The 22886-nt window shown below is 61.0% G+C and overlaps 3 protein-coding genes across 10 annotated transcripts in view; 2 read left to right on the top strand and 1 right to left on the bottom strand.

Moving 5' to 3' along the window:
- The first annotated feature begins 28 nt into the window (after positions 1-28).
- TRMT1 (tRNA methyltransferase 1) lies at positions 29-6693 on the top strand. 3 transcript variants are annotated; one of them, XM_080806577.1, is made up of 17 exons: positions 29-119; positions 344-628; positions 716-771; positions 1020-1162; positions 1327-1514; positions 2668-2783; positions 2864-2976; positions 3759-3907; positions 4089-4178; positions 4260-4329; positions 4419-4553; positions 4649-4734; positions 5039-5147; positions 5233-5309; positions 6000-6119; positions 6211-6340; positions 6512-6693. In XM_080806577.1, exons 2-17 carry the CDS (start codon positions 369-371, stop codon positions 6659-6661), a joined length of 1992 nt encoding a protein of 663 aa, XP_080662703.1. In that variant the 5' UTR covers positions 29-119; positions 344-368; the 3' UTR covers positions 6662-6693. The 3 variants fall into 3 exon arrangements, with proteins under 3 accessions (XP_080662703.1, XP_080662704.1, XP_080662705.1); XM_080806578.1 differs by having other exon boundaries at positions 40-119; positions 425-628; XM_080806579.1 differs by having other exon boundaries at positions 49-119; positions 6553-6619.
- Positions 6694-8567: 1874 nt separating this feature from the next.
- On the top strand, positions 8568-12251 carry LYL1 (LYL1 basic helix-loop-helix family member). The gene is made up of 4 exons (XM_080806593.1): positions 8568-9163; positions 10145-10497; positions 10581-10672; positions 11527-12251. The coding sequence occupies exons 2-4, from the start codon at positions 10166-10168 to the stop codon at positions 11940-11942; spliced, it is 840 nt and encodes a 279-aa protein (XP_080662719.1). The 5' UTR covers positions 8568-9163; positions 10145-10165; the 3' UTR covers positions 11943-12251.
- A 3221-nt stretch (positions 12252-15472) lies between these two features.
- NFIX (nuclear factor I X) overlaps positions 15473-22886 on the bottom strand; it is a gene marked incomplete at its 5' end in the record, with an annotated part of 69313 nt that continues 61899 nt past the window's right edge. For 4 of the 6 annotated variants that reach the window (XM_080827671.1, XM_080827670.1, XM_080827668.1 and 1 more), the window contains 2 exons: positions 15473-16738; positions 21255-21346. In XM_080827671.1, coding sequence (XP_080683797.1) covers positions 21275-21346 — 72 coding nt within the window. In that variant the 3' untranslated portion in view covers positions 15473-16738; positions 21255-21274. The remainder of the gene's footprint in view (positions 16739-21254; positions 21347-22886) is intronic. The other 2 variants (XM_080827672.1, XM_080827667.1) reach the window with 2 other exon arrangements.

The raw sequence follows: 22886 nt of genomic DNA on the forward strand, positions 1-22886 counted from the left end.
TGATTGGCTAATATTTATCATGTGATCTGCCCTCCCACTGTGCCAACATGGCGACGCCCAGGTCCTAATCCGGGAAACGTGCACCCAGACTAATTCGGTCCTCTGCACCTCGAGAGAGGGTGAGAAAGGCGTGGGCTACGCGGGGAAGGATACAGGTCGGGGTTGGGCCAGCTCGAAGGCTTCTGGCTTCTCAGAGGCCGGTCTCCCGAAAATGGGGTGTGGTGTCACCTTACCGAGGCCGCAGGGTCTTCTTAAACTTTATCGATGTATAGGCCACCTGGCTCGAGGACACGGCTCTCTGATGCTCTTCCTGTGCCCTCCCCCACCCCACCCCCCGAAACAGGCTTGGCGGGCAGAGGCTTCCGCGGATGTCCCGTGCGAGAATCGTTCTTTGGCTAAGCTTGACTCTCCGCCCCGCCTGCAGTCTCTATAGAGCCCGGTTTATGGAGGGACAGACGCAAGGGCTGCGGAATCCGGGCGAAATGGAGAATGGCACCGGGCCCTGCGGAGAAGAGTGCGCATCCGAGGCTCAGGAGACCACGGTCACCGAGGGGGCCGCCAAGATAGCCTTCCCCAGCGCTAACGAAGTCTTCTACAACCCAGTGCAGGAGTTTAACCGGGACCTGACGTGAGCAGGGGCCTGGGGTCAGCTTGGCAGAGGGCAGTGGAACTGCAAAGATGAGGGGGGTGTGAGCTAATCCTCCGTCTCCTGCAGATGTGCCGTGATCACCGAGTTCGCTCGCGTTCAGCTTGCGGCCAAAGGAATCCAGAGTGAGTCGAGGTCCAGTCTCTTGGTGGGCGGGGGTCACGCCGAGCTTTCTCCCTGCCCCGCCCCCTTTCCCTTAAAGTCCTGAAACGCTCCAGCCACCCAGCAGGCCCTGGCCTCGTTTCCTTCAGGCTTTCCCCAGGGGCTTTGAGAAAGATTTTCTTCCCTGAATCTACTGTTTCCTGAGAAATAGGGGGAGGTCTCTCAGGGGGAGCTTCACTATCCCCTGACTTGTGCTTCTGGGTGGCTGCAGTCAAGGTGCCAGGTGAGAAGGACGTGCAAAAGGTGGTCGTGGACTTGTCAGAGCAAGAGGAGGAAAAGGCTGAACTGAAAGAGGGTGCAAACCTGGCCCCAGGAGACCAACCTCGAACAGCTGCCGTGGGGGAGATCTGCGAGGTGGGGCCTGACACAGGAGATGGCACCCCCGGAGTCCTCCAGTAATGGAGCAAGGAAGTCTCCTGTGGCGGGAGAGCTGTAGGAAGTGGGTGGTGGGGGCTCCTTGGGGCCCAGCAGAGGATGGAGGGATCCATGTGAGCGGGGCTCCCTGATTACTCCAACAGGAAGGCCTTCGAGTGCTGGAGGGTCTGGCAGCCTCGGGCCTCCGTTCCATTCGCTTTGCACGAGAGGTGCCTGGGCTCCAGTCTGTGGTTGCCAACGACGCCTCTGCCCGAGCCATGGATCTCATGTGCCGCAACGTGCAGCTCAACGGTGTGGCCCACCTGGTGCATCCCAGGCAGGCAGACGCCCGGTAGGTTGCCGGGTAGGTTTGGGGCAGCTGAGCCTGATGGCTGGCGGGCACATGCTAGAACAAGGCTGCCTGGTCTCAAATCCTAAATCTGTCATATTCTTCCTCTGTGACCTCGGGAGGATGCCTTAGGCTCTCTGAGCCCCGGTTTCCCTGTCTGTAAAATGAGGATGTCAGTATTACAGGAGTTGTAATACTAATGCTGTGTTGATTAAATGAGTTGATTAAATGAGATAATGCTTGTGTAGCCAGAGTGTGGCATCGTGGTTGCCGATTTAGACTCGACTTCCCAACCTCTGGTACTTCTACTCATTCAAACACACCACCGGCACCAGCTGCAGGCGCAGATCTCCTGTCCACCCTGTGCCAGGCAGCAGTAAACAAAACGGACAAAATCCCTGACCTTGGGGCATTCATATTCTAATTATGGGGCCCTACAAACAACCGCCCGGGGGGCCAGGTTTTTGTAGGGCCCACCAGCTAAGAATGATTTTGCATTTTTAAAGGGTTAAAAAGGGTACCACTTGTGGCCCACAAAGCCTCAAACGTTTACCATCTGACCCTTTACAGAAGACAAAAAAAGTCTTTGCTATGAAAAGCATTTGCTTTCCTGGTTGTATTGAAAGCTGGTAGGAGGGGCGCCTGGGTGGCTAGGTCAGTTAAGCAGTTAAGTGTTAAGTGCCGGGCCTCTGGATCCCAGGGTTTGGGGAAGGAGCCTTGCCTCAGGCTCCCTGCTCAGCGGGGAGTCTGCTTTTCTCTTCCCTCTGCCCTGCTCCAGCTGGGGTGGGGAAGAGAGGGCTGGAGGAAGGTGGTGGGTGGGCTACAGTTTCAGGCTACACAAGATGGGAGCGTTTGCATTTGGTCACTTACAAAGGGGAGCTATCGTTCCAAATCCATATTTGATTACATGAGTTAATAGAGCTGTAAGCTGCTTGAAACGCCGCTGGCTGTCCTTACTGCCATTGCTACATAGGAGTCCGCCAAGGCCCAAGGAGGAAGAGTCATGCTGTTAGCAAATGGGCCAGCCAGGATCTGAACAGAGGCAGCTGGCCCCTCAGTCCGGGCCAGAACGGTCGCACTGAGTGAGAGAACACGGGTAGGGGACTGAGCGGGTCCCTGGGGCAGGGCGCTGAGGACGTGGCCTTCTCGCTCCCAGGATGCTGATGTACCAGCACCAGAAGGTGTCAGAGCGGTTTGACGTCATCGACCTGGACCCCTATGGCAGCCCTGCCCCCTTCTTGGACGCTGCCGTGCAGGCCGTGAGTGAAGGAGGTGAGGCCACGCTGCTGCAGGGGTGGAGAGCCTGGCTCGCGGTGTTGCGAGGGTCCTCACGGCTCGGGCCCCCCTCGCAGGGCTGCTGTGCGTGACGTGCACCGACATGGCAGTGCTGGCGGGCAACAGCGGGGAGACGTGCTACAGCAAGTATGGGGCCATGGCCCTCAAGAGTCGTGCCTGCCACGAGATGGTGAGGGCACTCCCCAGCCTCTTCTCCCCCCCCCCCCCCCAGCCGCTTAGCTTCCTCCCGATTGGTCCCAAGACGTGGATGACAGGCATGTCTACAACCAGCGCAGCCCTAAGAGCCAGGCTGCCAGTTCCGGTCATCTAGGGGGGCTGCGGTTCCCAGGGTGGGAACCGGTGCTTCGGTCATTTTTTTTCCCCCAGTATCGTCTGTTTTTAACAATTTTCCAAAATTGCTTTTTAAGGCAGTTTTCAGGTCTGGGTCTGGCTTTGGGCTCACATCCTAACTTTGCTGGTGTCTTTGGACAACTCATTCCCTCTTTCCGGGCCTCGGTTTTTGCATCTGTGCAATGAGCATGATGGTGGGTGATGGGTTGGTGCGGGGATTCGAGAAGGCAGGGGCTGCCTGCGGGCGGCCATGGGCGGGAAAGGAGGATGTCTCGTCTTTGTTCCTTAAGGGTTCTGTCATCAGGTCAGTCTGGGAAGCAGGAACACTGGTCTTTGGAGCACATTGTACAGCTCAGGGCCCACGGTCAAAGATAACCGGAATATGCTGGGTTCAGGGGCCCGTGCACCCCTTAATTGTGTGGTACCCCCAGCAGGGCTCTAAAGAGACACAGACTGTCCCGATTTAGTAGATGAAGGAACTGAGGCATTCCCTTGCCAAGGGTCATGCCGCCAGGACATGTGGGACTGGGCTTGGGGCCCAGGGGGCTGTGAGCCTCCAGGGTAGCGGGAGGCCGTGGTGGGGGCGCGGCTGATGGCCGAAGCCCATTTCCCACCCTCCAGGCCCTGAGGATCGTCCTGCACAGCTTGGACCTCCGAGCCAACTGCTACCAACGCTTTGTGGTGCCGCTGCTCAGTGTCAGCGCTGACTTCTATGTGCGCGTTTTTGTCCGTGTCTTCACCGGCCAGGCCAAGGTCAAAGCCTCAGCCAGGTTAGTCTGGGGCAAGGAAGAGTGACGGATGGAAGGAGGCAACAGGACATTTAGGGGTATGGGGGGGTCATGCTCCCGCCCCAAGGAAATGGGGGTCTGATGGGGATGAAGTTAGCCTGAGGGAGGAGTCGGGGTGTGGTGATCATGCTGGGAACTTAGGGGTGCACCTGCTCCCCAACAGCAAGCAGGCGCTCGTATTCCAGTGCGTGGGCTGCGGGACCTTCCACCTTCAGCGCCTTGGCAAAGCGTCGTCAGGAGCCTCTGGGGGCCGGTGAGCAAGGGAAAGCCGGGCAGGAAGGTGAAGACGGGGCATCCCAGGGTCACTGCTTGCCAACAACTCCGCTCTCTGCAGGGTCAAGTTCTCTGCAGCCTGCGGTCCCCCTGTCGCCCCCGAGTGTGAGCACTGCGGGCAGCGACACCAGGTGAGGCAGGGCGGGGGAAACGGGGGGGGGGGGGGCACTGGGGTTGCGGCTGTCTTGACCCCTCCCCTCCGGCCGCTGTATGTCTGTAGCTTGGCGGTCCCCTGTGGGCAGAGCCCATCCATGACCTGGACTTCGTGGGGCGTGTCCTAGAGGCTGTGAGCACCAACCCCGGCCGTTTCCACACCGCAGAGCGGATCCGAGGGGTCCTGAGCGTCATCACTGAGGTGGGGGCCGGGCCGGGGTGCGGATGAGGGTCCCCCGCCTATACCTGGCCATCCTTCCTCCGTCCGCCCCACATCCACCCTGTCCGCACTCGCAGGAGCTCCCAGATGTGCCTCTCTACTACACGCTGGACCAGCTGAGCAGTACCATCCGCTGTAGCACGCCCAGCCTCCTGCAGCTGCGGTGAGCATCCCCCGGGCATGGGGCCTGTGCCTGACCTCAGGGGGCCACGGGGCAGGTGCAGCCCCTCTCAGGCCAGGGTCTCCTGAGAAACAGAGACTCCGCATGCCCATGTGCAGGTGCTGAGAACAGGGCACGGAGGTCACCAGCCTTGGCAAGGGGGACGGGCTTACAGTTCGATAACCGGCATCACACAGGCCACGTAGACACCATGAACCATTCAGCTGCACCAGTCCCATCGAGGGGGCCCAGCTCCCCACCCGTACCTACCCCCCCCCAGCCAACCGTGGCCCCTCTTGGTCCCCAGGTCGGCCCTTCTCCATGCTGGCTTCCGGGTCTCACTCTCCCACGCCTGTAAGAATGCCGTGAAGACAGATGCCCCCTCTTCAGCCCTCTGGGACATCATGCGCTGCTGGGTGAGGGCTGGCCTGGCCAGAGTGGGGGTGGGAGCACCAGACAGTCAGGCCCAGTGTCCCCTGATCTCTGAGCTTTTCCTCCCAGGAAAAGGAGTGTCCGGTGAAGCGGGAGCGCCTGTCCGAGACCAGCCCGGCATTCCGCATTCTCGGTGTGGAGCCCAGGTATGAGCTCTGCCAGGGCTGCCCGCAGGCAGGGGAAGCTCCCGTGTGCGCGGACAACACGGATGCCCCCCCCCCAGCCCCGTGCTCATTCAAGTAGGATCCAGAATCTTCCCACTTGCCCTCCCCTTCTGCCCCCACTCTGGTCTGGCCGCATCACTGCCCACCTACCCCAGAGCTGTCGTCTCTGTTCCGGTCCCCTGGCCGCCCAGCAGCCAAGGGAACACCTGTGAGCCCCTGAGTCTGCTCCCCCTGGGACCCCCACCTCACTTGCTCAGACTTGCGAGGCACAGCCTTTATGAGAGCTGCTCTCTCTGCCTGCAGTGCCTGTTCCCAGGTCCCCTGATGGTGCTTCCCTCACCCCCTTCACTCCGTCCTGCCCTGCATGCCTTTCCCCGCCACTACCCCTGGGGTCCCCGCTCCCTTTATCCCGCTCTGCTTGTCTCAGAACTCTTCCTTGTACCCAAACACAATGTGATTTGCCTGTTTCTGGTTCGTCCCGTTGTCTCATGCACTGGAGCACTGGCTTTACCAGTGGCAGATTTTAGGCACACAGTAGGCCCTTGATAACCATTTATTAAATGGCTGGGGGGACCTGAGTCTTCCCGAAGCACGTCGCACCGCACTGAGGTTGGCAGGCGGTCTGCTCACCCGCGGGCACCTGCCCCTCAGCCCCGACTCCTGCCTTCCCAGGCTGCGGGCCAACTTCACCATCCGGGAGGACGCCAACCCCAGCTCCCGCCAGCGAGGACTCAAGCGCTTCCAGGCTAATCCTGAGGCCAACTGGGGCCCCCGGCCCCGCGCTCGGCCGGGGTGAGTGAGAGCGTTGTGACGGTGGGGCTTGTCCAGGGCAGGGGCAACGCAAAGGCCAGATGGGGTCCCAGCTCCTCCTCTCCCTGCACAGGGGCAAGGCAGCTGGCGGAGCTATGGAGGAGAGACGCAGGCTGCACCAGAATAAGAGAAAGGAGCCAGCAGAGGACCCAGTCCAGCGGGCTGCCCGGCTCAAGACATTTCCCTGTAAAAGATTCAAGGAGGTGAGGCACCCCTACCTCCCCCTGCAGCGCCCAGGGATCCCCCTCCCAGCAATAGGTCAAGGCCAAGGGGCAGGTGGGTCTGGGAGACCTGGGACAGGCGAGATGTGGAAGTGAGCTCCCCATCCAGGAAAAGGACCCAGCAGAGGCTCACACCCCCCATCCTCCCACCAGGGCACGTGTCAACACGGGGACCAGTGCTGCTATTCCCACAGCTCCCCAGCACCCGAGGACACTGCTGACATGGCCCCCAGTGACCGTCCAGAGACTCCTTACCAGAACCCGCCTGGGCCTGGCATGGCCACTGGTCCAGGAGTAGACTGAGCCAATAAAGAGACATCATCCCTTCGACTGTCATTTGTCTGAATGAGAAGGCTGCCTGGGGTCTGTCCATCTTGGGGGCCCTGCCCATCTCCAAGTGACACATCTGGAGTCTCTTCCTCTGTCCGTCTTTTTTCTTTTTTTTTTTTTTTAAAGATTGTATTTATTTATTTGACAGACAGAGATCACAAGCAGGCAGAGAGGCAGGCAGAGAGGAAGGGAAGCAGGCTCCCTGCCAAGCAGAGAGCCCGATGCGGGGCTCAATCCCAGGACCCCGGGATCATGACCTGAGCAGAAAGCAGAGGCTTTAACCTACTGAGCCACCCAGGTGCCCCTCTGTCCGTCTTTTTTTTTTTTTTTAAGATTTTATTTATTTATAGACAGATATCACAAGTAGGCAGAGAGAGGGGGAAGCAGGCTCCCCATGGAGCAGAGAGCCCGACGCAGGGCTCGATCCCAGGACCCTGAGATCATGACCTGAGCAGAAGGCAGAGGCTTAACCCACTGAGCTACCCAGGCGCCCCGTCTTTTTTAACTGCCTGGGGAGCCCTGGGATTCTGGGGGTTTATCCCTGCCTGACTGAAGTGTCCGTGTTTCTCTCTGGGTGTTCTGTCTGTCGGGGGCGCGCCTGGAGCGGACTATCTGCAGCAGGAAGCCCTGGGCCACCCTATTGCTGGTCCCTGCAGTTCCCGAGGCGGCCACGGGGCGGCAGCCGTGTGTTCGTGCCCTCGGAGCCTTTACCCCGGCCCCCCACTCCCCCCACCGCCCCCCGCCCCAGCCCTACGCACACACACTCCCGGTCCCGCGGATGCAGGCCGGCTCTCCAGTCACCCAACCCCTACCCTGCCCAGCGTCGCCGCCTGGTTTCTCTGGCGGAGCTCCCCACGGGGCCGCAGGGGCGGAAGCCGGACCGGAACCAGGCGCCTTGTGCATCCGCTCCAGGCCAGGTGCTTCCTGCTCTGCGGCCCCTCCGGCGAGCGCACTGAGGCCGGCAGGCCTGCTGCTTCCCCTCGCCTGCAGGACGGAGGGTTAGGAGGGTTAGCAACGTTAACGGAGAGCCTTAGGGCACAGCCCCCACCCCCAACTGGTAGCTGTGGGGCCTTCCCAGACACCTTTCTCTTTGCTTCAGCCCCATCTGTAAAATGACCCTAATCCTAGAACCTCGCTTGTAGGGGACCATCAGTGAATGCACAGGCTCAGAGGAGCCCTTGGTGGGGCTGCCGGACCGTTGGTGGTGGCCTGGTTCCCCGGCTCCACCAGATTCCTGGGAGGGCGGTGGTGTCATCGGGGCAGCTTCTGCTGTCACCCAGATACATCTGAGGCAAAAGCCTGACTGGCCCCAGTGGGAGAGCCCTGTATGAAGGGACAGTCTCATCCCTGGTATGAAGCTATTCCAGGACCAACCCCCCCCCCACTTCGGTGAGGCCAGGCCGGTGAGGAGCTCCACCCCCACTCCCAGATACTTGCCCAACGCCTCTTTATCACTGTCCTCCCCTGCACCCCCAAAGTGGCCTATGATGGGGGAGGAGGGCCGGAGGCCACCAGGTTGGGGCTCTGTGCTCCTGTGGCCTAGAAGATCTGCATCCTGTGGGGACACGTCAGGGACACCTATTGTGAACTTGGCCAGCCCTGGCACCCTAGGAAGTCCCTCCCAGCGGTGGCACTTCCTCTCATCCTCCTGGGCCTGAAAAGGTGGTGTGGACAGCAGGCCTGGGGGCCCAGGACACAGGCCGTGGCTGGACGCCCAAAGGCAGGCCGTAGGAACTGCCCTCCTGCCAGTGCCCCCAACCGGGGTGGGGGTGGCGTAAAAAGAGGAACCAAGCAGGGTGAGGAGAGGAGGAGCAGGAGGGGGCCCTGGGTCACGAGGCCCCTGCTCAGCCGGAAGGGGCTCTCCTCCACCCCCATCAGCACGGACACTTGGGCCAGGGCTGTTCCCGGAGGCAAAACCCGAGCGATACTGCAGGCCGCACCTTCCCTGCCTCGGTTTCCCCTCTGCGTGCAGCCGTGTACCTCACTCCCAGCTGTGTAGTGGGTCAGGGTCCTCAGAGGCCGCGGGGGACGGCTCGGTCCCTCGCCGGCCGGGGGCGGGGCTGTGAGGCCCGCGCTCGGAGATCCCCGCCCGCCGGTTTCCTCCGGGGTCAGCCCGGCTCCTTATCAGGCGCGGCCAGTCGGCCAGGCTCTTATCTGCGCCGGTCCAGCATCCTCCGGCGCGGCCGGGGGTGAGAGGGAGGAAACTGGGCCGCCGGGGGCGGGGAGAGGGCGGGCCGGCCGGGAGCTGCTCACTTTCCCTCGAGGGATCCACGCCGCCTTCGCCGCGGCCTTCGGGAGCCCGGGAAGAGGCGCGGCCCCGACGCCGCTGCCGGGAGGGGGCGGCAAGCTCCCAGCGGCCGTGAACGCAGAGGCCGGACCGGATCCGGGCCACGGAGCCTGGCCTGAAACGCAACCGCATCCCGACCCTGAAGGACAGAGCCAGGGCACTCACCAAACAGCAGGACCGGTGCGGGGGTAAGAGGGGAGTCCGCCTGAAGGTGGGGGATCCTGGAAGTGCCTGTATTCATTTGATCATTGGTTCATTCATTCATTCATTCATTCATGGGGGCACCTCCTTAGTGGGAGTACAGGTCAGCTTCCCCAGGGCCTACCTACCTAGGAAGAGGGGGCAGGGGAGCCAGGAGTCCCAGAAGTTGCTGGACACTCCAAGTCATGGGGCCAAAACGTTTAAGCCAGGGTGCAAAGGCGTGGATGGGGATGGGGATAGGAAATGGGGCGTGGGGGACATCAGGGAGGGCCAGAGAAGGACTGGGACATGACTGTAGGTACTGGGCGGTGGGGTCAGGGTTTGGGGATCCTGGGTCAGCATTTTTGATCACTGCGTCAGCAGTGGGGTTACAGGTCTAGTAAGGGGGACGTTTTCAGTGGGGGTGGGAGTCAATGGAGCAATTATGGGGGACTTTCAGGGTGTGACATGGAGGCAATGAGAAGAGCCCCCAGGATCATAGCTGAGTGCCACATGGTCAGCTGAGGCGGGGGATCGGTAAAGGGTCAGAGTCCATTATAGAGGGATTCTAAGGTCACGTGGTATCAATGAGGGTCTCAAGATCAGATCCGAGGGTTACAGGGTCATCCTGGGGACACGGGCTCCATCCCAGCTTCCTTCCTCACCCCTCTCTCCAGACTCCAGCCGAGAAGGGATTCTGGAATAAGGGAAATTTGTTCAGAAGCTGGGCGACTGAGTCCTCGTGGGTCACAAACAGCTCAGACACGGCCCTGCTGAGCTCAGGGCCGCCCAGAGACCCGCTGGCTACCTCCGGCCCTTGTGTCACATCCCCCTCGCATGTCCTGGTGGTTTCTGAGCCCACCTGCCTTCACGCACGGAACCACCCCCACCACCACCACCCTTTCCCTCTCCTTTGAGGGCTCTGCTGGGCTAAGGGATGTACTGGCATCTGATTCCTCCCTCCCCACTGGCTTCCTTCCCTCCCACAGGTGAGCACCCCCTCGGGGTCCATGTGCCCGCCCCAGGCCCAGGCAGAGGTGGGCCCCACCATGACTGAGAAGGCCGAAATGGTGTGTGCCCCCAGCCCAGCACCCGCTCCGCCCCTCAAGCCTGCCTCTCCTGGGCCACCGAAGGTGAAAGAGACGGGCCACCAAGGCTCCTCACCCCCCAGGCTGCCCCCTGGCGTGCCGGTGATCAGCCTGGGCCACACCAGGCCCCCAGGGGTAACCATGGCCACCACGGAGCTGAGCGCCCTGCGACCCCCGCTGCTGCAGCTCTCTGCCCTGGGAACTGTCCCACCTCCCTTGGCCCTGCATTATCACCCTGACCCCTTCCTCAACAGGTCAGTGGAGGGCTGGGACCTGGGGGGAATCCAGGGCCAGGGTCCTTGCCCACAAGGCATTAGTGACCCACGACCCCTTACAGCCTCTACATTGGGCCGGCAGGAGCTTTCGGCATCTTCCCCAGCAGCCGGCTGAAGCGGAGACCGAGCCACTGTGAGCTGGAGCTGGCTGAGGGTGAGTATGACTTTGTGTGCACAGACAGCCACCTGCCGGGACTCCTGTCTGCCGCAGGGACACACGCAGGACAGCCCACACGGGGCCTCCAGTACTCAGGTTACACCCCCATGCAAAACCACAGACCCGCGCCCAGCCCCACACAACCACAGCCACCCAACAAGCCACCAAGAGTCATGGCAAAATGCACCATGGCATGGGGGCCACAAGATGACAGCCCCACTAGAAGGCACAGCCACGCAGGAAACAGCCACAGGACAAGAACCACACAAGGAACAGCCACACAACCACAGTCACTTAGGACCATGGCCCCACAAGAGTCAGCCACAGAACCACAGCCACACGACCACAACCACCCGGCAACGATCAGACACGACCACAGCCATTTAGGTATACCAGGAGTTCTCCCAAGACAGACAGGACCACGCTGGCACCTAGGGGACCTCTCAGACCCACGTGCACCTCCAGCCACATACAGGGGCATGCTCCAGAATGAAGACCCCAGGGACAGCTCCCCAGACTGACAGCCACAGGACACATGTCCTGTGGATGTCCTCGGAATCTCAGCTGTTGACAGGAAGGTGTGGACAGAGATACAGAAGGCTTCAGTTGTCTGCAGCGCGGACCTGTGATGTCCTCGTCTAGGCTGTGGGGCTGAGGCGGGCGGTGGGAGCCGTGTTGCTCACTAGCAGGGGACATATGCACGGGTCCTGCTTGTGGATCCCTTGGATGGAGGGAGCCCCAGTCCACCGCCTATGTGGAAGTCCCCTCCCGAGGGCTCTGGGTGCCTGAAGCAAGGGCAGGAGGGGGCGCCTCCTGGGCCACGGGGCCAACCCAACCCCTCCTGTTCGCAGGGCACCAGCCCCAGAAGGTGGCCAGGCGCGTGTTCACCAACAGCCGGGAGCGCTGGCGGCAGCAGAATGTGAATGGCGCCTTCGCAGAGCTCAGGAAGCTGCTGCCAACGCACCCGCCCGACCGGAAGCTGAGCAAGAACGAGGTGCTCCGCCTGGCCATGAAATACATCGGCTTCCTGGTGCGGCTGCTGCGCGACCAGGCGGCTGCTCTGGCCGCAGGCCCCGCCCCGTCCGGGCCCCGCAAAAGACCCGCGCATCGGGGCCCCAACGATGGCGCCCGCCGCGGGCCTTGTCGCAGGGCCGAGGCCGCGGTGCGCTCGCAGCCCGCGCCCCCGGCAGGCCCCGACGGCAGTCCCGACGGGGCGGCCCGGCCCATCAAGACGGAACGAGCGGCCGTGAGCCCTGAGGTGCGGTGACCTCCGCAGCGTTGCTTCTGAGCCGAGGGTGACCGGGAACTCAGCCCAGGGCTGTCGAGGAAAGGGCAGATGATGCCTGGAGCCTGCTCTGGAGCGAACTCCCCCGAAGAGGGAACAGTGAGGACGTCCCCAACGGGGAAAAGGGTCCAGGGGGTCTGGAAGGGCGAGAGTCGCCCCCAGGGGCCCCCCAGCAGACCTTCTTCTTCTTCTTTTTTTTAATCACCCACCAACCGCTGGAAATAGCCTTTCCCGCGTCTTCCTCCCAGGGACGAGGTGCGGGAACCAACATGGCAGACAGCTCATCGGACTAAAGTGGTGCCTCTTTTTTCCGGGCTGGGGTCACCAAGAGAGGTGGGGAGGGACCGGGGAGTCTTTGCCCTTCTCACTGGCGCCCCCTCCTGGAGACTCATGGATACACGCTCCTTGACCGCGTCCGCTGAGGCGCAGAACCGACGCGGCGACCCACCCACCGATCCCGAACCAGTCCCCGGACGAAGGCGTTAGCGAAGGCTCGGGCGCTCTTACTTTTGTTTTTCTTTATTTCTTTATTTCACATACACATTAGCCATTCAATGGAGAAGCCGGAGAGAGTCAGGCAAAGATGGTATAACAGAAGCGCAGTGACGGGGGCGGGGCGGGGCGGGGCGGGGCGGAGAGGGAACATACGGGCTGGCTGCCTACTTGCATTCCGCTAGGACACTGAAAACCCAGAAAACAAAACAGACAGTAAACTACCCTTGTTTCTTATGTATCTCAGTGCAGAGACGGGGGTGGAGGGCAGAGAGAGGGGGAGACCAGGCTGAAGGAGGAGGAGCGGAGGGACGGGGGACGCTAAGGGGGAAGCACACCAAATCCATTAGTACTATATATAGAGATACTCGTATATACTGCGTTTCTTAGCCTAAGAAGAAACTTGTTTGACGGGACGGGCGGCCTTTGCGGTCCGCGATGCTGGTGCTGGTCGGGCGCACGGATCTCCCGGGAGGGGCCGAAGCGGGGCTGGCCCAGGCTGGCTTGGGGGGGGAGGGGGGCGCCCCGAGGGTGGGTGGGTGGGGGGAGCAGAGGCGGGGCTGGGGTGCCCCTCGGGCTCTCGATTGGGGGACGAAATTTCTCGTGACTTTATTGCTCCTTTATTTTCTCTCGTGTGGGGGGGTCCGTTCAGCACGGTCGGGGTGAGGAAATGGTGGGTCGTCTGAGCCACCCGGCCCCTCTGGGACCCAGAGCGCGGCGTCCGCTCCGCCAGCACGGGGGTGAGAACAAGGCACTAGGTCGGCCGGCCAGCGCGGGGGCGGGTGTGTAAGGCAGTCGACGGGGCTGGTTGCAGGGTGGGGTGGGGCTGTGTGCGGGGCCGTGTGCGTGCGTGCGTGCGGGCGCGGGCCTGGGCGAATCGACCTGTCAGCTTGGCTGGTCCTGTCCTGGAGCTTCGAGCCTTCCTCGTGCTCCCCGGTGGGTGACGGGGGTAGGGGTAGGGGTGGAAGGAGTGATGTTGAGTCGGGGGCGCCGGGGAAAAGGGGGGGGGTAACTACCAACTTGCTGAGCGCGCTCCTGATAATGCTGGTGAGGGTCAAGTTGGCGTCTGGCTCAAAGAAGGGCGCTCGGGGCGGAGAGGGAGGGAGGGAGGGGACGTTTGTTCGTTGGCATTGACCTCTGCGGGGGAGGGGCTGGGGACCCCCCCGCCGCGCCCCCGTGCCCGGACGGGGATGAGGCGAGGAGGGGGCGCTGGGCCCTGGGGAGGGGGCGCCCGGGGAGACCCGCGGCCAGAGCAGCCCAGCCGCCGGGCGTATGCCGCTGTCCCGTTCCGTTAAACTCAACAAAGAAGGGATATGCGTGTTCCTAACAAGTGCAGGATATTTAATTGATTCATAAACTTATGTATAATAGTTTGTGGGTTTTTTTTAAAACGTACTTTATAATGTAAGAAGCACCAGGGTTTTTATGTTGAATTATCTTAAAAATAATTTTCTCTCGTCCTTTTCCTTTTTGATCTTGTGGTTTTGTTTTTGTTTTTTTAAATGTCCAGGTGTTGTTGTTGTTGTTTTTTTTAACTCTAAAATGTGAACGTTTCCTTCAGCCCTCCCACCGAAACCGAGAACGAACGACGAAACAAATAAAAACCCCAGATCATCCTCGTCAACGCAGGAAAACGACTTAAAAAAAAAAAAACTGAAAACGAACAAAAAGAAAAAAAAAAAAAGGAAAAAACACTCAGCTTTCGTTATCCCCGCGCAGGGCGGGGCAGGCCCAGTTCTTTTAGCGTCCCCAGAGCCGCGAGGACATTACAACAAAAATAGAATTTTTCTTAACAATCTCTTAACATACAAAGATAGGAAAACTCTCTGATGCATTGCACTTGGTTCAATGAAAAAAAAGTTCATTTCCCCCATATATATTTTTTGTGGGTTTTTTTTTTTCTCTTCTAACACGTCCCCACATCTCCTGTCGCCCTCGTCGCCCCTCGCCTGCCCCCTCACAACGACACTTGGGAAAGGAGCGGCCCCCACCCCCCTGCCCGCCCGGGCAGCCCCGCCGGGCGCGCTCCCGCCCCGGCCCAGCTGGCCTGCAGCTTCCGACCTCGCCCGGGCGGGCGCCCCGCAGACCCCGGCTCCCGCGGGCCCAGCGCGCCCGCGGCCCCGATTGTCTTCGAGGGAAGGGGCGCTTGCGGCCGGGCAGGGGGTCCCTTCCGCTCCCCTCTCAGCTCTGACCCTGTTTAGCCAACCAAACTGAAAAATCATTGCACTTTGACCGCGCGTCACGCCCGGCCCACCCGGCCCCCCACCCCCCCGCCCTACTCCCCACGCCCCCCCCACCCAGGCTCCCGCGGGATCCCCTATCCCCTGCTTCTCAGTCCCGGTCTTCCCCAGGGGCTGCACGCAGACGGGGGAGGGCCTTCGCTCAACTTCCAACAAAAGCCACTGCTGGGGCCAGCCACCTGGCGGCTTCCGGGTGAGGAGGCACCACTCGCCGGCCCCTTCAGGCCCAGGTCAGGGCCCTCTTCGCCTCCCCAGCCAGCTGCCACCCCTCCTTCCTTCCCTCCCTCCCTGCTGGGGCCACAGCCTCACAAACTAGATTCACAATAAATAAAGCCCACAACCCACCCCTACGGTGCAATGTTGGGTTGACTGACTTTCAGAGGATCCTGACCTGTGCTTTGTGTTTTCATACAGTTAAGAAAGAGAGAGAGAGGCACAAGGACTCCAGGAGGGGGCCGGGGAGGGAGATGCAGGGAGGAGGGAGTAAGGCACAGAAAGACAAGCCAGAGGGGCCAAGTCACACCCTGGAGGGGGGCTGGGCATGCTCTTGCTTCCCTCCCTCCCAGGGGGCTTCGGAAGACCCTCTGGACAGGTCCCCAACCATCCCTTGGGGGGGGGAGGAAGGGGCTGCAGGGGGAGGGGGGAGAGCTACTTCCTGTGGTGTGTTACCAAATTGTCCCCAAGTTGCTCAAATGGAGGAGTTCCCAGTTGCGACGGCAAAAGACCCAAACAAGGAATGCCCCACCCCTAAAGAAAGAGTAAAGACATTACAGCTGAAATCCAGAGAGAAGTGGCCAAGAGGCCCATATGGTGGAGAAAGTGGGGTTGGGGGGACAGAGAAAGCTCCAAAAAAACCTTTGAAAAAGGACAACACCCAACACCCTCCAAAGGAACTGAAAGTCGGCGAGCAGGACGCCTACCTAGCGCAGGTGGGCGGCTTAGCCAGTGGCAGCGGCGGCTGCCTCGTCCTCCTCGCTCGGCTCCGGGGTCCCCTTTCTGCTCCACTCTCCGGCCCGGCCACAGCAGGGCTGTCTGTGTGAGGGGCAGGGGCAGGGACCGGTGGGGCGGAGCGAGGGCACCTGCATGCGGGGCTGGGGTTGGGGGCGACCCTGGGGCCCACCTCCCCTCACTCGTGGCGCGGCGAGAGAGTGATTTTCCCAGCCTGCAGAGGGCGGGAAGAGGGGGCCTGTCCCAGGCTGGGACGGGCGGGCTGTCGTAGCATTCCGACTTTTTCCTATGGACTGTACAGAGGGGTCTGGGGCCCTGAAACTAAGCCCGAAGCTCAGGGTGGGGTGACAGGACACCCTCCATTGCAGGAGCAAGAAACTAGCTCCAGGGGCCTCTCCCTGCCCCCCCGCCCCAGGGACTTCTAGCCCGAAGGTAGGGCAGGGAGACCAGGAAGGCACCGGCCTCACCTAGTCCAGAGCAGCTGGGGGAAGAAGCCAGAGGCCAAGGCAGTAGGGGCTGGGGGGGGGGGTGGGTAGACAGGCAGGGAGGGGGCGGAGTCTGGAGGGAGGAACCCTCTGGATCTGCCCCCCATCATTTGTACAAGCTTGTCCTCCGGGCTCCCTAGTGAAGCTCCGGCCCGAGTTGGGGGTGGGGTTCCCCTAAGAAGGGTGAGGGTGGAGGACAGGCCCCTTTAGAACTGTGCTGGTTTCTTTGTTGGGTTGATTTTGTTCCTTCCCCGGAAGGTCGGGGCGGGGTAGGGAGGGGAGAAAGGCAGTTCTGCCGCATCCTTTCTTTCTTTCTGTCCTCTACTTAACAGAGTCCGTTTGCATGTTTCTTTCTGCTTGGCTGCTGGTGCACAGCTCCCCCGAGACCTCTTCCGAGGGCTCTCCGAGAACTGGGCTGCTTCTGGGGGCCTGCAGGGCTCCCCGGGCTGGAGGAGAGAAGGGCTGAGTGGCTGACGACGTCTAATTTTTGCTTTTCGGTGGGGCTGGGCTGGGGGATTTTTCCACGTCTCAAAATTTCTTCTCCCCCCGTTTGAGGAACCTCTTCTTTACATTTTGTCATTTCTTTTTGTCGATCTTATCAGAGGAACCAGGACTGAAATGGGACAAAAAGAGGCCGTTTTGAGAATAGCAGGGGCGAGTCTCTTCTGCACCCACCTGGTCTGCAGACTGCAGGCTGGAGCCCAAGGCCCCTGGAGGGCCCACCTCCAGCAGAGCCAAGGACACCAACACCCCACGAAGAGGTACATCCCCCTTCTGTCGGTACCTCCTATGGGAATCCTGTCGCCCCCAAGAGACCCTGCCCCCCAGTGCTAGGGTCCAGCTGGCCTTCCCGTGGGCACAGTGCCCAGCGGGTGGGACCCCCATGGCTGGAGCTGGCACAGGCACAGACCTGGGATCTGGCCATGTTTCCAATTGTTTAGGTTTTTGTATGGGTCCTGCAGGGTGGGGAGGATGCCAGGCTGGCGCTTTTGTCCCCAGAGGGGTTTTGGGAGTGGGGTGGGGGTGGCTCAGCTTCTTGCTGAGTTTTCTTTCTGTCTCTTTGGATTAAAAGCAGAAATTCCCGTCTGTACTCCCCAGCCAAGGTCCCACAGGCTGAAAGGCTGGGGGTGGGGGGACAGCACATGGCTTCAGTCCCTAGCAGTCCCTGGCCTGGGGGAGGGGCCCCATAGCCCACTGTGCTTGATCCTCTACCCTCCGGGCACCTGGCGCAGGGGGAAGGACCCGAGTCTCCCTGGGGCGGGAGATGCTTCCCTCAGGGTGCCAGCAGGGGGAGCCGCCTTCCCACAAACCAGTCTCGGTGGCTCCTCATCACAAAATACACCTGACCCGGAGGCTGGGCGGCCTGGCAATGCCCTCCGTGGAAGGCTCTGGCCCCACCTTGTGGCCAAGGGGCAGAGGGGGAGGGGAGGGAAGGGAGCTTTTCTCCTCTCCCGTCTACAGGACCTGCGCAGACCTACTAGTACCCTTGGGGCCAGAAAAGGGTCCCTGAAAATGTATTTCGGGGCATCTCCCAGGCTCTGGGTCACAGATCTGAAATGCCGAGCGGAGCTAACCACAGAGCGGGCACTGGGTAGTAGCCTATCCTACCCTTGCTCCAAGCCCACACAGAGCCGGGCGGGGAGAGTGGGGCTGGCCTGCCCGAGGCTACATGGTCTGCCCGCACAGCCCAGCCAGGACTCAGACACAGGGGACGGTTCCAAGGCGATGTTCCTACCCGCCACATGTGGCATGCTCTCAGGGAGCCCAGGGCCAAGGCTGCCACACCGGAGTGAGGGCCCCGGGGCAGCGAGATCAGCCCGCTCTTCAAAAAAACCCAGAAGTCCTGACGGCATCGCATGTGAAAGCTGTCAGTGTTTAAAACCACTTGTTTAAGCCGCACAGATTATGCCCGCTGGCTGGACCCGCCCCTCAGGCTCTGGTCTGGGACCACGGCCGCCTTCTACTGAGGGATGAACACACGAAGTTGTAGTGTTAAAAAGGGCCTGGAAGATTACCTAGAACCTTCTTCAACAATGGAAACATTCCCTGTTTGCCCTATCCAGTGTGGTAGCCACGAGCTACATGTGGCGTCTCAGCAAGTGAAAGGTGGCTGCCGTCACTGAGGACTAAAGTTTTCTCTAGTTGGTTATTTACATTTTCTTTTTTAAATTAGAGATAGAGCGTGCGTACAGGCAGGGGGAGAGGGAGAAGCAGACCCCCCCTCCCCCGCCTCCGCTGAGCAGGGAGCCTGATGTGAGACTCGATCCTAGGAACCTGGGATCACGACCTGAGCCGAAGGCAGACACTAAATGGCTGAGCCACCCAGGTGCCCCTCTAGTTAGTTATTTAATTTGAACTTCAACAGCTACACATGGCCAGCACCTGCCCCACTGGATGGTGCAGATGGAGGGCATTTGGAAGAATGGGGGCTTGGGGTTGTCACAACGACTGGGTGCTGCTGGCATTTACTGGGTGGGCAGAGATGCCCAACTTCCTGCCATGTGCTGGCCCACACCCAGAAACCTGCCCTCCTGTGGCAGAGTTCCTGGAAGAACTGCCCAAGGTCCAACCCCATCAACTAACAACAGGCCCTTAAAGGGAGGCTCACGGGATACCCGGCACTGCACAGGGGAAACCCAGGCCGAAGGCACCCCGAGTTCGGCGGGAGCTGAGTCAGCAGCCAGCCCCTAGGCTTCCAGTCCTGGCCTGAGGAGAAGGGAGCTGCCTGGGAGAGCCCCTATCCCTGCAGTCTAAGGCCTCCGTGTTCTCTGGGACCCCCTTCCCAAGGGGAGACAACATAGGAACCCTTAGAGCACCGCTGTGTAAGCCTGGCCCGCCCCCTCCCTGTAAGGGAAAGGAGGCAGGTGACAACATGGAGAGTCCGCTTGGCCCCTCTTTGTCGGACCAAGCCAAGGCGCCAGGCTGGTTCCCTTGGAGCTGCACAGGAGGGGGAAAACCACCAGTGTTCAGATTGGGAAGCCCCTCCCGCCCCCCCTTCCCCGCCCTGCAGACCAGGAAGACCCCAGTTCAAGGCCTGGAGTTACAGACAAAGGTGGTTCCAGGATAGCTCCCCAGCGCCTCCCCACAGGTCCCAGGAAGGGGGGGGGCATCTGGTGCCAAGCACAAAGTGGCTTTTTCTGCTCACCCTTTCTGCCTCCTGAGCCAGGTCCAAAATTGATTAAAACTAAGTAAAAAGCGCTGCCCAGGGAATGACAAAATTGCTAAAATTCTCTTTTCTTCCCTCATTCTATTGTTCTCTCTCCATCTGGTGCTCCAGAGATCAGCTAAAGTCACTGGTTACTGTGGAAACCGCCCCCCCACTGTACCCCCTGCGCCCGCTGCAGCCGCCTGCCTGCCCCCAGGCCCAAGGGCTCTGGGCTGTGTGGGCCTTGTCCGGCTCCGATCTCCCCCACCGTCACCCCCAGACACACCTGCCTGCTGGGGCCCCGGGCTCAGGCTGCTTTGCAAAACAAGGGGGAGAAAAACCGTTTCCCAAACTTGCCGCAAAGTCTGCCTTGGCCCCAAAGTCTAAGCAAAGTGAGCAGAGAAAGTGAGGAAGGGAAAGCACGCGGAGGCAGGCGGAAACAGGGTGAGGGGGGGGGGTGCTCACGGCAGTGGTCCCCAAGAGCAAGCAAGCCACGGGAGCTCGGAGCTACAGGCGCTGGGGCAGAGGGAGGGAGGAGGGAGAGAGGGAGGGCTGGCGGGAGCGATGGAGCCCTGCCGCCTGGTGCCAGCCCAGAGCCAGGAGGGGAGGCCCGCCTGCTGTCCCTTCCTCTGGCACCCCCTCCCGCCCTCTGCCAGCAGGGCTCTCTCGGCCTCCCTGGCACAGAGCAGCGGAGGGGGCTGGCTCCAGCCCCTGCTCGGAGCCATTGTTTTTCTTCTCAACACCCCCAAGTTCAAGTTCATCTGGGTGTTACATCATGTCTGGTTGCTCCTGGAAACCAGACGGGTCAGACGTGACTCTGGGGAAAGGGGGTGGGAAGCTGGAGGGGGTTGAAGTTCCCCTCCCCTCCCCTCCTTGCCACTAGGGAGCTCTGAAGTTTGAAGTTTGACAAAGTTTTTTGGCTTTTTTTTTTTTTTTTTTTTTGAGGGAGGGAAAGGAAAAGGGAAAAAAAAAACAAAACCTCAAACCACACACACAAAACTTCCATCCGCCGACTTTCTCTGGACTCAGAGCTCAGAGCAGGAAAGGAGCAGGAGCTGCAAGAGGTGGCCCTGGGGCTCGGGGCTGGGGTGGATTTCCTGGGGTGGAGAAAGCCTCCAGGCCTTGGGCTCACAGGGTGGTGTTTTGGTAAAATGTGCAAAAGAGAAAGATTATTTGCATGTTCCTTTCCGAGAAGCCTGGGACATTGTAAAACCGGCCTCCACCCTGCTCCTGAGGTGGGTCCTCCCTGCACCCCAAGGCCCCGGGGCTCTGTGGGCTAGTCGCAGCCTCTGGGGGACAGGCACAGGGAGGAGGGGGCTCACGTGCGTGCGAGAGCACAGATGCCTGTACAAAACCAGATCCAGGGCATTCCAGCAGGAGGGCTGGAGTTTTCCTTGTGAGAACTGGGGACGGGCGGGAGCTGGACTGGAGGTTCCAACAGCCCGGCCTCCCCTCTAACGGGATTCATGGGGACCTGAGGGAGGGGCCTCCAGGGTGGCAACAGGCCCTGCCCTACCCTGGGTGCCAGAGTCTCTGGGCAATCAGCCCACCAGGACGGTTCTGTCCCTCCTCCACCCCTTGCCCAGCCCACCCAAAGCCAAGGAAGAGGGGAGGGCTGGGGGCCAGGGCTTCCAGCTGGAGAGGGAGGAGAGCAACAGGCAGACGCTGTCCTCTTCCTGACGGGGCCTCGGGCTACCACCAGGCCTGGCCCAGAGCGCCTCTAGCCTCAGGTCTTTGGCCGCCTTCCCCAGGGCCGGGGCTGTCAGAGCTAATTATCCAATTAGCTGATTAGCCAGGGGACCTGGGGGCTGCCTGGGGAGGCAGGCTCAGCTGGGCTTGCAAAAGCCTGGGCCCTCCGGCCCTGCCCTAGCCCCTTCTCCCGGATTGGCCTCAAGGAGCCAGCATCTTCCCTCTCGCCCATGATGCCCCCGCCCCTGCCTCTTCCCCCTGCGCCCACATCCACATCGTGCGTGGGGCCTCCTACCTGAGACTGCTGTGGGATGTTCAGAAAGTTGCCGTCCCGGGGTCCGATGCTGACAAACCGGTTGGCAGAGGAGGCGCCTGTCGTTGCGAATGCTGTGGGGAGCAGGGAAGAGAGGGAGAGACCCCGTGAGGCCTTGGGGCCTGCCCGGGCACTGCCCTTCGGGGCTGCTGAGAGAGGGAGAGACTGGATTAGACCGTGCTGCCAGGGCTTAGGCTGGCAGTGGGAAGGACAGGCCAGAGGGGTCCCATCACCCGCTCACTGACCAGGAGCACACACTGTCCCCACCCCTAGCATTCCACCTCAGCCAGATGTCCTCTCTCCTGGCCCAGGGTGTGGGAGGGGCCCTAGAGGCTTTAGCTGAGGTCCCATAGACCCTACTGTGTCCCCAAAGCAGGCACTGAGCAGGACTGAGGCTAGCCCTCGTTGATGCAAGGCACCCGTGCTTTCCCACGGACTCTCTTGGGTCTTGGGAAGAGGGAGCCTGGGAGGGCGGGATGCTGGGGGCTCAGCCAGACCGGCCTCACCCTGCTCAGGGAAGGCTGGCTCAGCCAGGCCTCCTCTCCGACCAGGGCAGCTAGGCCGGTGCTGCATCGCAGAACCACACTGGGCAGTCCCAAGGATGGGCCTCATGGCTCAGGGAACTTGCAGGGGTCCAGTGGAGGGCTGAGTTGGGTGGGACGGGGCAGAGAGAGGAGCTGGCTGCCAGCTTGGACCCAGCAGGCACCCTCCTCCTCTGATGCATGAGCCAGAGCCTGTGGTCCCGCGGTCCCCAGGGCCTGACACAGGCCAAAGCACAGGAGGAGGTGGCAGAGCCCCAGGGCTTGGGTGCCCATGAGCAGTTCTGGAGCCTGAGGGGCAAACAGGCAGCCCGACACCCCTGAGCTCTTCTCAGGTTTTCTGGCTGGAACCCTATGGGAGGGAATGGGTTGCACACCCCCAGCAGGGTGGAGGTCCCCAGAAGGAACAAGAGTGTCACAGGCTGCCAGGGATTCCCCCCCACACACACCCTCTACCAGATACACCCCAGGGACTGCATGCTCACCAGATACTGTCCAGGGCCCCCCCGCCCAGCCACTCTGCCGCCTGGCGCCTCCTCCCCCACCCTGCCCACCTCCAATGACCATGACCATGACTTCGTGTCTTATGGCGGATGCAGATGGGAAGATGGCATGAAGAGGATGGAGAGGGAAAAAGAACTCAAACCATGAGAAAGAAGGCAACAGAGAGCGCGAGACGGAGGAAAGTGAGATGGGCCGCCCCTCCCACTGCGGACCAGGCAGTCCTGGCCTGGGGTCTGCCGGCCCCCAGAGCGCCCGAAGCGCTGCCCACCCTCTGCCCGCAGACGGCACACCGCCCACCCTCCACCTCTCCTGTCCTTCACACGTCGGGTCTACCTTGGGCCTCTCAACTCAGATTTTTCTTTTCCCTTTAACAAAATTTGTCATTGGTTAAAAAGAGAGAGAGATAGGAAGAGAAAGAGATGAAGTAAGCCGAGGCCCAGAGCCCTCCCTTGTCCTTGGAACAGTCCACCTGGGAAAGGGAGAGGGATGGGAGGAGGGAAAAAAAAAAAAAGAAGAAGAAAAAAAAAAAAGAGGAACAACGAGAAACCAAATGTGAGATTGGAGGGGAGGA

The sequence above is a fragment of the Martes martes genome, assembly GCF_963455335.1.
Source record: "Martes martes genome assembly, chromosome: 1".
Taxonomy (NCBI): Eukaryota; Metazoa; Chordata; class Mammalia; order Carnivora; family Mustelidae; genus Martes; species Martes martes.

Excerpts from the sequence above, each read along its gene's own strand:
- LYL1 (XM_080806593.1), top strand. The coding sequence starts at position 10,166 with ATGTGCCCGCCCCAGGCCCAGGCAGAGGTGGGCCCCACCATGACTGAG. Across the intron at positions 10,498-10,580 it reads CCTGACCCCTTCCTCAACAG|CCTCTACATTGGGCCGGCAG; the intron begins GTCAGTGGAGGG and ends GACCCCTTACAG. Across the intron at positions 10,673-11,526 it reads TGAGCTGGAGCTGGCTGAGG|GGCACCAGCCCCAGAAGGTG; the intron begins GTGAGTATGACT and ends TCCTGTTCGCAG.
- TRMT1 (XM_080806577.1), top strand. The coding sequence starts at position 369 with ATGTCCCGTGCGAGAATCGTTCTTTGGCTAAGCTTGACTCTCCGCCCC. Across the intron at positions 1,515-2,667 it reads CCCAGGCAGGCAGACGCCCG|GATGCTGATGTACCAGCACC; the intron begins GTAGGTTGCCGG and ends TCTCGCTCCCAG. Across the intron at positions 4,330-4,418 it reads ACTGCGGGCAGCGACACCAG|CTTGGCGGTCCCCTGTGGGC; the intron begins GTGAGGCAGGGC and ends GTATGTCTGTAG.